This window comes from Lagenorhynchus albirostris, chromosome 19 (assembly GCF_949774975.1).
Source record: "Lagenorhynchus albirostris chromosome 19, mLagAlb1.1, whole genome shotgun sequence".
Lineage (NCBI taxonomy): Eukaryota > Metazoa > Chordata > Mammalia > Artiodactyla > Delphinidae > Lagenorhynchus > Lagenorhynchus albirostris.
Window position 1 is genome coordinate 4,257,639 of NC_083113.1, and position 16,133 is coordinate 4,273,771.

Genomic DNA, 16,133 nt, shown 5'->3' on the forward strand with positions numbered 1-16,133 from the left:
ACCAGAAGAAACACAGAAGGGGTTGTGTCTCGTTGCTTCCTACCCTTGCCCTTCACCCCCGAGGGAAATCCCAATGCCTGGAAACTGCTCTGATGACGGAGCTGTCGTCCGTAGGTGGGGCTTGTCCATGGAAAGAGGCTGGAGGAGGGAACCCCACCCTCAGGAGACGTGGGGCCCCGGGGATCCTTGAAAGCTTTCCTTCCCGCCCAGAATGCAGCATCGTTTCTGGTGCCTGAGGCTTGGTGTAGCTGTAGGGGAGCCCCCTTTGATATGCAGATTGTGGGCCCATGCAGACGGGACCTGGCACTCCAGGTCCAAGGGGGTCCTTTGCTGTCACATCGTCCCCAGCTCGCTCAGCACCGCGACGGTCCAGCCTTGGGACCTAAGCCTGTTCCACGTCCATGGATGAGACTCCAGCCCAGGTCCCAGAGCCCGTAGGGGAATGGGGTCGGCATTACTTTTTAATTGCAATGTGTATTTTGTACTGGAGTATAGTTGATATAGTCAGGAGTGTGGTTTTTTGTGTGTTTTTTTTTTTTTTGGTGTACAGCCAGTGATTCAGTTATACATACATGTATATATGTTCCTTTTTGGGTTCTCTTCCAGTATAAGTTATTACAGAGAGTTGAGTCGAGTTCCTTGTCATATCCAGTGGGTCCTTCTGGATTACCTGTGTTTTCAATATTAGCCTGTACACATGCATCTGAACGTGTCAATGTGTCCCTCACCCCACCTTTCCCGTTTGGTCAGCATTACTTGGTTTTCCCTATCTGTGAGGCCGTCTCTGTTGTGCAAATTAATTCCTCTTGCTCCGTAGTTAGATGCCACCTCTAAGTGATATCATATGACACTTGTTTTTGTGTGTCTCACTTGCTGACTAAGTATGATCATCTCTCGTTCCATCCCTGTGGCTGGAAATGGAATGATTTCATCCTTTGTTTATGGCTGAGTAATTCCTTTGGGAACAGGGGCCGCACCTGCTGGGCCGATTCATCTGTCCTTCTACACTTTGGTGACTTACGTGTCTTGTCGGTTGTTAGCAGTGCTACCGTGAATGCCGGGGTGCAGGCCTATGTCGAAATTTTGGTTTTCCCTTGATCTCTGCCTGCCGTGGACAGCCGGAGAAAGAGTATCTCACCGCCCAGGGTCAGAAGGGAAGGGGTAAAGAACTGAAGTAGCACCAACAAATGGGGTCAGAGAACCGAGACAACTGACGGTTGCAAGGCCAATTTTATTATGCTACAGTTGCAGATTATACAGACTAGAAAAAGGGAGGTTGCCAGATGGTGGTTTACATTATCTACAACTGTCTCGGCTTCAAGGTTAACTTCCCTGGGAGAATACCCATAAACCCAGAATCATCAAAAAATAACCTGCACGTGCACGGGGGAGATAGCTTTGCTTGTCTCAGTTTACATTCTTTCTGATCTCTGGGCCCTGGTGATTTATCTCCCATGGCATGGAACAAGGAGGGGAACAAGTAGGCACAGTCCCTTCGAGCAGCGGCGGAATGCCTGGCATGTCCGCAGCTTGCTGTCAAGGCTGACCCTTTCCGACATCTGCCCAGGAGAGGCATTGCTGGGTCCCGTGGTATTTATACTTTTAGTTTTTACAGGAGTCTTCTTTTGGTTCTCCGCTGTGGATGTACCGATTTACATTCCCACCAAGAGTGTAGGAGGGTTCAATTTTCCGCACACCCTGTGCAGCAATTATTGTTTGTAGATATCATGATGATGGCCCTTTTGAGCTCTGTGAGGTGATTGGTCGTGGTGCTTTTGATTTGCATTTTCTTGAGAATTATTGACCTGAGCACCTCTTCCTATGCTTTTCGGCCATGTGTAAGTCGTCTTTAAAGAACTGTCTTTTTTGTACTTTCACATATTTAGTGGAGTTTTTTAATGTTGTTCAGCTGCATGAGCTGCTTGTATGTTTTGGACATTAATTTCTTGCGGGTAGCTTCGATTGCAAGCCTGTTTTTCCATTCTGCAGGTCATCTGTGTTGTTACAGTTTCCTTTGCTGTGCAAATGCTGTAAGGTTTAATCAGGTCCCATTTGCACATTGTTATTTTTCATTTCTTTGCGTCGTGGTTCAGAAAAACCCTTGTTGCGATTTATGTTGAAGGTTTTCAAAAGCGTACATTTTCATCAAGGGATTTATAGTATCCGTCCTTACCTTGAAGTCTTTGTTCGAGTTGGAGTTCATTTTTGTGTAAGGATATAGGGAGCGTTCCATTATCATTTTCTATTTTGTAAGGCACCCCCTCAGTGCTCTCCATAGAGGCTTCTACCGTTTTACGCTCCCACCAACAGTGTAGGAGGGTTACCTCTGCTCCACGCCCTCTCCAGCATTTCTTATTTGTAGATTAACTTGACAATGGCCATGTGACTGGTGGCAGGAGGTATCTTGTAGTTCTGATTTGTAGCTCTCTAACGTTCAGCGAGGTTGAAACATGTCAGGTCCTGTTTTTAAATATTGTTTTTTTTCATTGTGTGAGCAAAGTACCTGTTGAATTTGGCTTCTTGAACCTCCGCCCTGTCGTGAGTTCCTTTTCAGTCGCCTACCTCAGCACATTTCTTGAGGGCAGGCGTGCATTTCCGCCCCGCAGGGGTTGTGAATATGAAGCGCCCAGCAGCACCAGTTTTAGTAAAGTTTAGTTAAGGGAAACGGCCCCAAGGCACGTGTCGTTCCGAATTATGATCATATCGGGATGCAAGGCCAGAAGTGCGACTGCCAGGTCACCTATTGGTTCTCTGTTTAGCTATGTTACAGGAAGGTCCATGCAGATCCCATAGTGGCTGCAACAGTTGACATTCCCAGGAAGAGTGTAGGACAGTTCCCTTTTCCCACGTGCTCTGCAGCCTTTGTTCCTTGTAGATTTTTTTGGCGATGGCCAGTGTGAGTGGTGTGCGCGGTGATACCTGATTGTAGTTTTACGCTGCATTTCTCTAATAATGAGTGATGTTGAGCGCCTTTGCATGGGCTTTTTTTTTTCTACAGTGTGAGTAAAATTGACATCTTCAACTCGGCCTCTTGAATGGCTGCCCTGTTTTGCATTCTTTTTCCAGGAAGTAGCCCCGGGTTTTTCTGGAGGGCAGGTGTTATTGAATAACAGCCTCACAGGCCTTGCGATGATTCAGGGCCCGTCAGCAGCATTTTCCATTGTAATTACAGGAACGGTCCACAAGGCGGCAGCATTTCCTCTTGCCCAGGTTTCTCTTTTTTTTTCTTTGCTTTTTTCTGTTTCAACTTAATTTTTATATTATATGGGAGTAGAGTTGATTTGCACTGAGGTATTTTGGGTTTACGTGTTCAGCAACGTCATTCCCTCGTACAGAGAGGTCTATCTAGTCTTTTTCGGGTTGGTTTTCCACAAGGTGATTGTAGTGTCTTGAGTAGAGCTCCTTGAGCTATTCCCAAGGTCCTTTTGGATGATCTACGATCCATAATAGTGCTTATACACCAATGCCAACCTCAAAATTTATCCCTCACCCCACCTTTCCTGTATGGTCATCGTAAGTTACTTGTCTACCTGTGAGAGTCTCTGTTTTTTCAATTAGATCATTTGCATGAATTGATAGGCTTCACCTATAAGGGCTCTCTTGTGCTATTTGTCCTTCTCTCTCTGACCTCATTCACCTAGTATGATCATAGGTTAGTCCATCCTTGCTGCTGCAGAGGGTATGTTTTCATTCTTCTTGTCGGCTGAGTAGTATTATTTTGTATGTATGTAGCCCATAATGTTCATTTTTCTGTTGATGGACATTTGGGTGGAATGTATGTCTGCACTGGTCCTAATCGCGCTGCTGTGAAAATACAGGTGGCTCGTGTTCCGAATTATGATTATATCGGGATGCAAGGCCAGGAGTGGGATTGACGGATCACATATGGTTCTCTGTTTAGTTACGTTACAGGAAGCTCCATACATTTCTCCATAGTGGCTGCACCAGTTGATATTCCCAGCAAATGTGTAGGACGAATCCCTTTTGCACACGTCCTCTGCAGCCTTGATTCCCTGTAGATGTTTTTGGAGATGGCCAGTGTGAGTGGTGAGAGGTGATACCTGACTGTAGTTTTACTCTGCATTTCTCTAATAATGAGTGATGCTAGCGTCTTTCCATGTACTTTTTTTTTTGTACAGTGTGAGTAAAATTGACACCTTCAAATTGGCTTCTTGAACCGCTGCCCTGTTTTGCATTCATTTTCGAGGAAGTAGCCCCGGGTTTTTCTGGAGGGCAGGTGTTGTTTATTCACAGCCCCACAGGCCTTGCGATTATTCAGGGCCCGGCAGCAGCGTTTTCCACGTTGTTGTTACAAAAACGTCCACAAGGCGGCAGTATTTCCTCAGGCTCAACTGCGGTTACTCGGGGAAGCCGAGCCTCAGGTAAAGTCCCGTCCCTGGGTCCTCAGTGTGCGTGGAATATGCCAGAAGAAACACCGAAGGGGTTGTGTCTCGTCGCTTCCTCACCCTTGCCCTTCACCCCCGAGGGAAATCCCAATACCTGGGAAACTGCTCTGATGACGGAGGTGTAGTGCGTAGGTGGGGCGACTGCATGGAAAGAGGCTGGAGGAGGGAACCCCACCCCCAGGAGACGTGGGCCCCCGGGGATCTTTGAAAGCTCTCCTTCCCGCCCAGAATGCAGCATCGTTTCTGGTGCCCGAGGCTTGGTGTAGCTGTAGGGGAGCCCCCCTTGATGTGGAGATTGTGGGCCCATGCAGACGGGACCAGGCACTCCAGGTCCAAAGGGGTCCTTTGCTGTCACATCGTGCCCAGATCACTCAGCACCGCGACCGTCCAGCCTTGGGACCCAAGCCTGCTCCGCGTCCATGGATGAGACTCCAGCCCAGGTCCCAGAGGCCGTAGGGGAATGGGGTCTGCAATATTTTTTTAATTGCAATGTGTATTTTGTGCTTCAGTGTAGTTGATATAGTCAGGAGTGTGGTTTTGTTTTGTTTTTGGTGTACAGCAAGTGCTTCAGTTATACATAGATGTATATGTGTTCCTTTTCGGGTTCTCTTCCAGTATAGGTTATTACAGCGGGTTGAGTCGAGTTCCTTGTCCTATCCTTCTGGATTACCTGTGTGTTAAATATTAGCCTGTATACATGCATCTGAACCTGTCAATGTCTCCCTCACCCCATCTGTCCCGTTTGGTCAGCATTGCTTGGTTCTCCCTATCTGTGAGGCCGTCTCTGTTGTGCAAATTAATTCCTCTCGATACGTATTTGGATGCCACCTGTAAGTGATATCATATGATACTTGTTTTTGTGTGTCTCACTTGTTGACTAAGTATGATCATCTCTCGTTCCATCCCTGTGGCTGGAAATGGAATGATTTCATCCTTTGTTTATGGCTGAGTAATTCCTTTGGGAACAGGGGCCGCACCTGCTGGGCCGATTCATCTGTCCTTCTACACTTTGGTGACTTCCGTGTCTTGTCGGTTGTTAGTGCTGCCGTGAATGCCGGGGTGCAGGCCTATGTCGAAATTTTGGTTTTCCCTTGATCTCTGCCTGCCGTGGACAGCCGGAGAAAGAGTATCTCACCGCCCAGGGTCGGAAGGGAAGGGAAGGGGTAAGGAACTGAAGTAGCACCGATGAATGGGTTCAGAGGACCAAGACAACTGACGGTTGCAAGGCCAATTTTATTATGCTACAGTTGCAGATTATACAGACTAGAAAAAGGGAGGTTGCCAGATGGTGGTTTACATTATCTACAACTGTCTCGGCTTCAAGGTTAACTTCCCTGGGAGAATACCCATAAACCCAGAATCATCAAAAAATAACCTGCACGTGCACGGGGGAGATAGCTTTGCTTGTCTCAGTTTACATTCTTTCTGATCTCTGGGCCCTGGTGATTTATCTCCCATGGCATGGAACAAGGAGGGGAACAAGTAGGCACAGTCCCTTCGGGTTTTTCTGGAGGGCCGGTGTTACTGAATTACAGCCTCACAGGCCTTGCGATTATTCAGGGCCCGTCAGCAGCGTTTTCCACGTTGTAATTACAGGAACGGTCCACAAGGCGGCAGCATTTCCTCTTGCCCAGGTTTCTCTCTTTTTTTTTTTCTTTGCTTTTTTCCGTTTCAACTTAATTTTTATATTATATGGGAGTAGAGTTGATTTGCACTGACGTATTTTGGGTTTACCTGTTCAGCAACGTCATTCCCTCGTACAGAGAGCTCTATCTAGTCTTTTTCGGGTTGGTTTTCCAGAAGGTGATTGTAGTGTGTTGAGTAGAGCTCCTTGTGCTATTCACAAGGTCCTTTTGGACGATCTACAATCCATAATAGTGTTTATATGCCAATCCCAATAACATACACACACAATGGAATATTACAAAAGAATGGAATAATTCCATTTGCAGCAACTAGGATAGACCTAGCTATGATCATACTAAGTGAAGTAAGTCAATCAGAAAGACGAATATCATGGTATCGCTTATATGTGGCATCTAGAAAAAAGGCACAAATGAACTTATTTACAGAGGTACATGAGACTCATTAAAATGTATTAAGGAAAAATCTTGTATGGTCAAACTGGCTAAAACTGAATGGATTAATTATAATAAAGGTTTTAACAGTGTGCCTATGCAAAACTAGAATTTTCTATATCCAAATGAGAAAGTTTTCTTGGATTAAAGATTCTTCTTTACCTTTTGAGTAATTCACCTAGGAAACAACGATTCTGTGTGCTGTCAAAATACTTCCCTGTGCTTCGTTGTCTTTTTCAGGTCTTTGCTTATTTTTTCAAAAGCACATTTTCTCAATAGTAAAAGGGCTGAAGTGCATTTTATTCTCAACTATGTTACTCCCTTTTTTTTTTTTTTGTCTGCACTGCACAGCTTGCAGGACCTTAATTCCCCAACTAGGGATCGAACCCAGGCCCCTGGCAGTGGAAGTGCAGAGTCCTAACAACTGGACCACCAGAGAATTCCCGTTACTTTCTGTCTTGGCCTTTGAAATCTTTTATTGTCACCAATATTCACAATGACCCATTATCTTATTTAATCAAGTTTTACACATTTTGACAATTTTGACAACTTAACCAAAATCAGATCCTAAATGAAGTCTTTCTTACCTCAAACTAACTTTGGGACTTTCCAGACGGCCTCTGGAAAATTTTGAAAAACAATTTCTCTCTCATTAAAGAAAGATGTTAAAGTAATTAGGCTCATTTGATTTCTTCAATTACATAGGACACACTGTCGAAAAGACGTGATGTTTAAACTTCTTTAGGTTGCATTTGAGTGGATATACCTTACTAATATAAATGTATTAGACATTGTATGAAATTCTTAGCAACCTGATTTGCCCTGGCATATTGTCAGTCATAATTCCAGTTATCGTTATATGTTGCATTTCAAACAAATAATGCACTGTCATCAGATTTGTAACCATGGTGTGGTTTTGAGTCTTTTGTCACTCACAGGCAGTTACTGTTTTACTCTGATCACTCTCTGAAAGCACTTACAATAAGCTACAGGTGAGGCTGCTCCACTTGAATAACTTTGAGAGCAGGTCACTGGACTAAGAAGTTCCAGAACTAATGAAGCTGATGGGAACTGTTAACAGATCAAACAGACGAAAATCAATTACATGGGACTGAATCAATGAGGATGATTATAATTTTTTCTATGACTTTTTGATTGAAACATTGCTCGTTCTTTAATGTTTTGATTTCCAGATTTAAGGGCACATTTTTCTCTTTGCCTTTAAGCTAACTTTAATATAGAGCAATTTGGTAAGTTATTCCTTTATAAACAGAATTGAAGCATTTATCTTTCCTCTCTACCTGATCCCTCTGGAATTTGCAAACTTATTGAGTACTCCAGTTTTCATGACAATATATCCATTTGCATAAGTTCAGCATGACTCTGTTCTCCTTTTAACAGGTCCCAGTTGGAAACATTGTTTAAAGTAGTGAGGTTTTAGAACATGGAAGCAACCAAAATGTCCATTGACAGACGAATGGATAAAGAAGATGTAGTACATATATACAATGGAATATTACTCAGCCATAAAAAGAAGTGAAATAATGCCGTTTGCAGCAACATGGATGGACCTAGAGATTGTCATACTGAGTGAAGTTAAGTCAGACACAGAAAGACAAATATGATATCACTTATATGTGGAATCTAAATTAAATGGTACAAATGAACTTAATTACAAAACAAATAGAATCACAGATGTAAAAAACAATCTTATGCTTACCCAGGGGGAAGAGAGGAGGGATAAACTGGGAGATTGAAAAACACACACTACTATATATAAAATAGGTAACAAATAAGGACCCACTGTATAGCACAGGGAACTCTACTCAATACTCTGTAATGACCTATGTGGGAAAAGAATCTAAAAAAGAGTAGATATATGTAAATGTATAACTGATTCACTTTGCTGTACAGTGGAAACTAACACAACATTGTTAATCAACTATACTCCAACAAAAATGAAAAAATAAGTACCAAGGCTTTGACTAGAATGTCCTATTTGAGAATGATGTGCATTGAATCAGCTATGACCAGACAGCTTTAAAGAAGGTTGACTTTAAGGAACCAATGCTTATAAAGCCCTGCTTGTGTAAAACCAGCCTGTACCTGGGTTACAGAAATTCCTGCCTTACAGGTGAGTAAGGAAGTTCACTACCCAGCAGACCCAGGAACCTCAGCATATTTGGGGGACATGGAGGAGAGAGGAATTCACCTAAATCTATAGATGTTGCAGCCAAAACCTGGTGGCAAGTTCTGGGCTTCTTAGATTTTTGAAAGCCTCCCAAGGTGAACTGATGATTCCTTATGAAAAGTTCTAGCAAAGCAATCTCAAAAAAAAGACAGAATCTTACCAGTAAAGATCTTCTACAACTGGGAACTCCCTGGTGGTCCAGTGGTTAGGACTCCGTGCTCTCACTGCTGAGGACCCAGGTTCAATATATAATAATCAAGCAGGATTCTTGTTGCATTTATAGAAATAAGTGTAGTCTTTAAAGTTGGTCTGTTTATTTTACAAACAAATTAGTCCTACTGTAATTACATTTGATGGAAATGGAGGTGGCTATAAAAATATGTTTCAGTGGAAAACTACAGTGCACCCTTATGGATATTAGATTCTATCTAGTCCCTTCCATTGTCTTTGCTATTTGGTATTTACCTGGATTGGACTGGATTCTGAATTCTTCTAGTTTCCTCCAGTATCTGGCTACAATTCTCCAAATTAATATTTCCAATTTTTCTGTAGCCCTTCTGACTTGGAATCACTAAGGATGAATATGACCCTTTCCCCAAAGCCCTACAAGACAAAGCTGGACAACCTGCTATACTCTTCAGAGAAATCATTACAACAACTCATGTCTGGACAACTGTTACTGTATGGGCTATTCAAAAGGTTTCAAAAGGTTTAAAGCTGTAACCAGAGACACTCAAACTGCAAACCAGGAGATTCATCAGGTTGCAAGAGCCATCTTCATTCTACCATCCAAAGATGCTTCAAGCTGAAATCTAGACATCTCAAAACACTGTGCTGTGGACTCAAGGAATTAACTTATGGTTTGTTATAATCATTAACCTTTGTTTTTCTTTTGTTTCCATAGGAATGTTTCTTGTTAAATACCTGATTGCTTGCACCATAGAGAGAACAAAATAAAGACACAACGGTTTCACTGGACTGAACCATCCTCGGGACTGAGTTGGTGAGATACGAGACAGTGGACTTCTGACATTTTCTGCTTGTTCAAATCTGTTTTTCTCTGTCTTTTACAGATCTCTTACCTCATCATTTCTAAAATGAATCTCCACAGCTACCAAATCAGCTGGTAAGATGTGAAAATTTCTGAAAGCCCAGTTTCAAATGGGGGACTGAAGGAAACCTGAATATGTCATCCCCCAAATATGCCACTATGAAATAAGGATTTGAGCTGTAAGCAATTGAGGAGAAGTAGATAGAGCTACCTACCATATGATCCAGCAATCCCACTCCTGGGCATGTATCCAGAGAAAGCCATAATTCAAAAAGAGTCATGTACCACAATGTGCATTGCAGCTCTATTTACAATAGCCAGGTCGTGGAAGCAACCTAAGTGTCCATCAACAGATGAATGGATAAAGAAGATGTGGCACAAATATACAATGGAATATTCCTCAGCCATAAAAAGAATGAAATAATGCCGTTTGCAGCAACATGGATGGACCTAGAGATTGTCATACTGAGTGAAGTAAGACAGAGAAAGACAAATATATGATGTCACTTATATGTGGACTCTAAAAAAAGGGTACAAATGAACTTACCTACAAAACAAATAGTGTTACAGATTTGGAAAACAAACTTATGGTTACCAGGGGGTAAGGCGGTGAGGGATAAATTGGGAGATTGAGATTGACATATACACACTACTATATATAAAATAAATACGGACCTACCGTATAGCACAGTGAACTCAATACTCTAATGACCTGTATGGGAAAAGAATCTAAAAAAGAGTGGATATATGTAAATGTATAACTGATTCACTTTGCTGTACAGCAGAAACAACATTATAAATCAACTATACTCCAATAAAAGTTAAAAAAATGCTTTTTGCCCTTCTCTATTTGCCTAAAAATAGGACATAAATTTTCAAAGCTGTCCCTCTTCCCCTATCAGGAAAGATAAAAACTGATCACCAGAGACTTTATCAACCTGGAGACAGCACTGAGACAGCACGAAAGGAATTTTCATAACAAATTAGGCTTTGTCTCCCTTCAGTTTCCCATATATCTACCTTCCCAGTTTATTGCCCTTGGAAGCCTAAAGTTGCTTTTCATTGTCCTATTTCTCTAGAAATTTATTGTTCTTTGTTGAAGATTATACATAACCTAAATTCTAAGCCACCTTTTTTAGTTACTCGTCCCTAAGTTTCTCCCATGTGTATGTGAGATATACATGTTAATAAACTTGTTTTTTACTTGAAAGCTTTTATTACAGAGCCTTAGTCAAGAACCCAAGAAGGGTAGAGGAAAAAACTTCTCCTCCCCTACATAACATTGATTTACAGTTTAGAACAATGTATGACCAAAAATAAATTTCAAAAGACAATTGACATACTAAAGGAAATATTTGGATTATCTAGCACAAGTATTTACTACTGCTAATCTATAAGGGATTCTTAAAGATTGATCGGAAAAGAATCAAGTTTAAATAAGAAAAACAAGAAAAAGAGACAAAACACCAAACTGTATAAAATTGCTCTTAAAGACATGAGAAGAGCATAGAGAAAGGCAAATTAAAATTACACTGATATACCATTATTGACTTAGCAGACGGACAAAAATCAAGAAGATTTAACCAAGATAATAGGAAAATTGAGCACTCTTACCTATCGCTGGTGAGAATACCTAATCAGACAAGTTTATAAACAAAATTAATGACAATAATGGAGTCTAATCCATAAAATGAAAATACATACATACATACTGATAGATTAACAGGAAATAAAATTAATTTAGTAGGGGTCATGGAAACAGAACCATTAGGCAAACACCATGGTCAGAGTTGTTTCAGAGAAGAATCATCAATGGATTCTGAAGGTGGTGAGACAGTTCCATAATCTCACAAACTGATTTAAAAAAACAAACTGTTTCATATTAAAGTAGACCAGGGAGACAGGCTGATTAAATGCAGTGTGTGACTGTGGATTGGATCCACATCTAGAAGTAGGACACTGGTGAAATTTTAGTCTTTAAATTATAGTATCAATATTTAACTGTTAATTTCCTGATTATGATTATCATGTGATGGTTATGAAATATGTTAACATTTGCTCTATCTAGGTGTTGAGTTGCAAAGATTTGAAGTCTGAAAATATTCCAAAAGATAAAGGTATAAAAATTTAAAAATACTAGCAAATGACATTTATTTAAGTTGAAATCCACAAGCTGAAGACCACAGCCGAAACACCTTTTCTGGCAATAGAAGCATGGTTGATGGTGGCTAGAGCCCAAAAAACAGATTGATTCCAAAAAGCAAAAGAGTTACAGCTGAAAAAAGAAACAGGTCAATCATGTTAGCAGGAAGTACAGCGTATGGGTAGCAGCAGGGAAAGAGAAGAATCAAGCTGAATTTTGAACTACCCATTAAAGGATAAAGCTCCTGGCGTTAGCTAGATGATAAACAGCCCCTCCCCATCCAAAATGGTCAAAATCAAACCAGCACAGGAACTACACAATTATCCAAAAAAAAAGAAAACCAGAGCACTATAGGATAATAAATAGCCTCTTTCAACTTTCAATACACACATGATGCCAAAGAGAAGGGCAAAATTCAGCAAATCCTGAACAAAAAACTATTTTGTGAAGAAATTACATCTGTCAGGTAAGAGTTCAACTCAGGAATAAAAGAAATCAGGGATAAGATGAGATCACAGAAAGAACTGAAAAACATAGAAGTAAAAAATATATGCTCTGGGACTTCCCTGGTAGTGCAGTGGCTAAGGATCCACCTGCCAATGCAGGGGACACAGGTTCGAGCCCTGGTCCGGGAAGATCCCACATGCCACAAAGCAACTAAGCCCATGTATCACAACTACTGAGCCTGCGCTCTAGAGCCCGTGAGCCGCAACTACTGAGCGCACGTGCCACAACTACTGAAGCCTGCGCACCTACAGCCCGTGCCCTGCAACGAGAAGCCACCACAATGAGAAGCCCGCACACCACAATGAAGAGTATCCACTGCTCGCCACAACTAGAGAAAGCCCGTGCACAGCAACGAAGACCCAATGCAGCCAAAAATAAATACACACACACACACACACACACACACACACACACACACACACGTATGCTCATTCAGATACCTGAGGCTTTCCTATATAGAATACTTTCCGGGATAAAAATCAATTAAGTGAGAATGAGATTCTCTCTGCCTTCCCACTAAACTCGTTTTATTACATTGGGCAAATTTTAAACAATTATGGACCACAGATTTACTCTTTAAAAGAAATTGGGAAGAACTATGGTGGAGTAGGAGAATCCTCAGTTCACACCTCCTCTCACAGACACACTAAGTACGACTATTTACAGAACAACCACTGATGAAAAAGGATCTTACCAGTAAAGATCTTCTACAACTGGGAACTCCCTGGTGGTCCAGTGGTTAGGACTCCGTGCTCTCACTGCTGAGGACCCAGGTTCAATCCCGGGTCAGGGAACTAGGATCCTTCAGGCCACATGACCAAAACAAACAAATCTTCTACAACTAACAATATTAAGAAAGAACCACAAGAAGACAGGTAGGAGGGGTAGAGTCACCAGAAAGTCAAGTCTCACCCCCAGGGTGGGTGACCTACACGTAAGAGAATAATTACAACAGCAGAGGCCCTCCCAAAGGGATGAGAGGTCTGACCACACACTGGGCCCCTCAGCCCAGGGGTTCTTCACCAAGACAAGCCCCCAGAGCATCTGGCTTTGAAGAGCAGCAGGGCTTACTTTGGGGAGTCCCAGAAGGCTGGGGGAATAAAGACTTCACTCTTAAGGGTGCACACAAAATCTCACATGCTCTAGACCCAGGGCAGAAGCAGTAACTGGACAGGAGCCTGGGTCAGACCTAACTGCTGACCCTGGAGAGTCTCCTGGGGACACAGGAGGCTCACTGTGGGGACACAGACACTGGCAGCAGCGGTTCTGGGGACTCACTCCTTCTACCATGTGGACAATCGTGCTGGGAGGTACTGTTTTGGAATCCTTCATTTAAATTATCAGCCACAGGGACTTCCCTGGTGGTCCAGTGGTTAAGACTCCACACTTCCACTTCCAGGGGTGTGGGTTCAACACCTGGTTGGGTAACTAAGATCCTGTGTGCCATGCAGCACAGCCATATAAATAAACCAATGAATGAATGAATGAATGAATACACATACATATATACATACTAGACCCAATTATCTCTTGTTTCTGTAAAACTAAGAAACCAAAGTAGATAAGCTTATGTTAAACAATGTTTCAATACTTTTATGGAAAAATTAACTGGATGTTAAATAAATACCTTTCATTCACCTTAACTTGAAACCTTAAAGTTATACTAAGTTATCAAAAAGTTTTTGGAAATATTTCAAGCAGACATGTTCCACAAAATATATAAACATTGTGGAAAAGTTCATTTACAAAATGTATCTCACTTAAATCAACTTAATTCACTTGTTTTTTACAAGTATTCTTAAATTTCATGAGAAAAAGCTATCTTTCATCTCATTTCTCTTGATGATAATTTTGTTATATATATAGTAAGCATAAAATTTCACAGAAGTTAAGAACCTAAAAATTTAAGCATATGGCTTGAAAAAAATTTTTTTTTACAGTTATGCTTGACATATATTAAGCAGTTCACTTGGGAGTATGTTTTATTCTTAGGCTAAATTAATAACATTATCATCTAAAACATTTAATTGCTATAGCATAACTTTGTTTGACTAGTCTTTATTTAAGCCAGTTAAATAAAGCTGTTATACAGACTAATTTATATCAATATGATCTGGAGATAAAAAACACCAGGAATACAAATGTACATAGAGATACAAAACCATACAGAGAGCTGCAAATAGATCTTACAGCTTTAAAAACTTTAGCCCTGTGTCAGGTATTATAATTCAAAATTAATTAGTTTATTAAAAAACTACTTGATCCCAAATATGTTTCTTAATGATGGAACAAGTAAAGGTCCCAGCTCAGATGGGAAAAAATTTTCTAATATAGGTGGAGAAGACTTGAATTTTCCATTATTACAGAAATCTATCTTTCAAATTTTCTTCCAAAAAAAGAACCCTCCTACGTGGTTGGTGGGAGTGTAAATTGGTACAACCACTATGGAAAACAATAGGGAAGTACCTTAAAGATGAAATAGTGCCACCATAGGATACAGCAATCACAATTCTGGGCATATATCTGGAGAAAACCATGGTCAAAAAGATACATGCACCACAGTGTTCATTACAGTGTTGTTTACAATAGCCAAGACAGGGAAACAACCTAAATATCTACTGACAAATGAATGCATAAAGAAGATGTGATACATATATACAATGGAATACTACTCAGCCATAAAAAAGGATGAAATAGTGGATTTCCAGCCACAGGGAAGGAAGTAGAGATGACCATACTAAGTGAAGTCAGTCAAACAGAGGAAGACAAGTATCATATGATATCACTTAAAGGTGGAATCTAAAAATGGATACAAATGAATGTCTATACAAATCAGAAACAACCTCAGACTTTGAAAACAAACATTGTTACCAAAGGGGAAGGGTGGAGGGAGACGTTAGCACATTGAGATTAACATATAACACACTAATATTTATAAAATAATCAACCAGGACCCACTGTAATGTAGAAGGAAATCTACTCAACACTCTGTCATAACCTATATGGGAAAAAAACCCCAAACGGAATATATGTACTCCCATATATAACAGTATCAAGTTGCTACACACCACCCACCGCCCCCAAAAAAGAAAAAAAAACCCACAACATTGTAAATCACCTATACTCCAATACAAAATAAAAATTAAAACAAATCAAAAATGCCAACTCTACTCCCCTTCAGGCCTCAGGAACCAGGGCTGGTGTCACATCCCTGGAGCCTAAGCAGGCTTGGGTTTCAAGACTGGACTGTCGTGGGGCTGAGGGAGCTCAGAAGGGTATGCCAGCAAGTTAGCGCCACCCCCTGGCCCTGGAGTGCCCGGTCCCCTCTGCATGAGACCATAATCTCTAGATCCAGGCAGCGCCCCCTACAGCTGAACCGAGCCCCATGCACCCGAAGGAGGGTGGGCCCTCTGGGCTGGCGGAGCTTTGGAAAGGCCCCTGGGATCCACATCTCCTGGGGGTGGGGGTTCCCTCCTCCAGCCTCCTTCCTAGAAGTCAACCCGCCTGAGGACCACAGATCCCGAGCAGAGCGATATGGCAGGGGTTGGGATTTGTCCTGGGAGTGCTTCACTCCCAGGTAAGTGAGAAGAAGCAATGAGACACAAGACTTCGGGTGTTTCTTCTATATTCCACTCTAGTTGAGGACCCAGGAACAGGACTTTCCCTAAGGCTCTTGTTGCCACAGTAACCAGACTTGGGCATGAAGAAATGCTGCCGCCTTGTGGTCTTTCCCCACAACAACAACTTTAAAACGGGT

At 41.6% G+C, this 16,133-nt stretch overlaps 1 protein-coding gene and 1 non-coding gene across 2 annotated transcripts in view; one reads left to right on the forward strand and one right to left on the reverse strand.

The window, feature by feature from the left end:
* NLRP13 (NLR family pyrin domain containing 13) overlaps nt 1-16,133 on the reverse strand; it is a 74,210-nt gene that overhangs the window by 5,562 nt on the left and 52,515 nt on the right. Inside the window, 2 exon segments of the mRNA XM_060131981.1 lie at nt 3,906-4,013; nt 4,501-4,672. Coding sequence (XP_059987964.1) covers nt 3,906-4,013; nt 4,501-4,672 — 280 coding nt within the window.
* On the forward strand, nt 13,098-13,170 carry TRNAE-CUC (transfer RNA glutamic acid (anticodon CUC)). Its single transcript has one exon. It is a non-coding gene; the product is annotated as a tRNA-Glu (tRNA).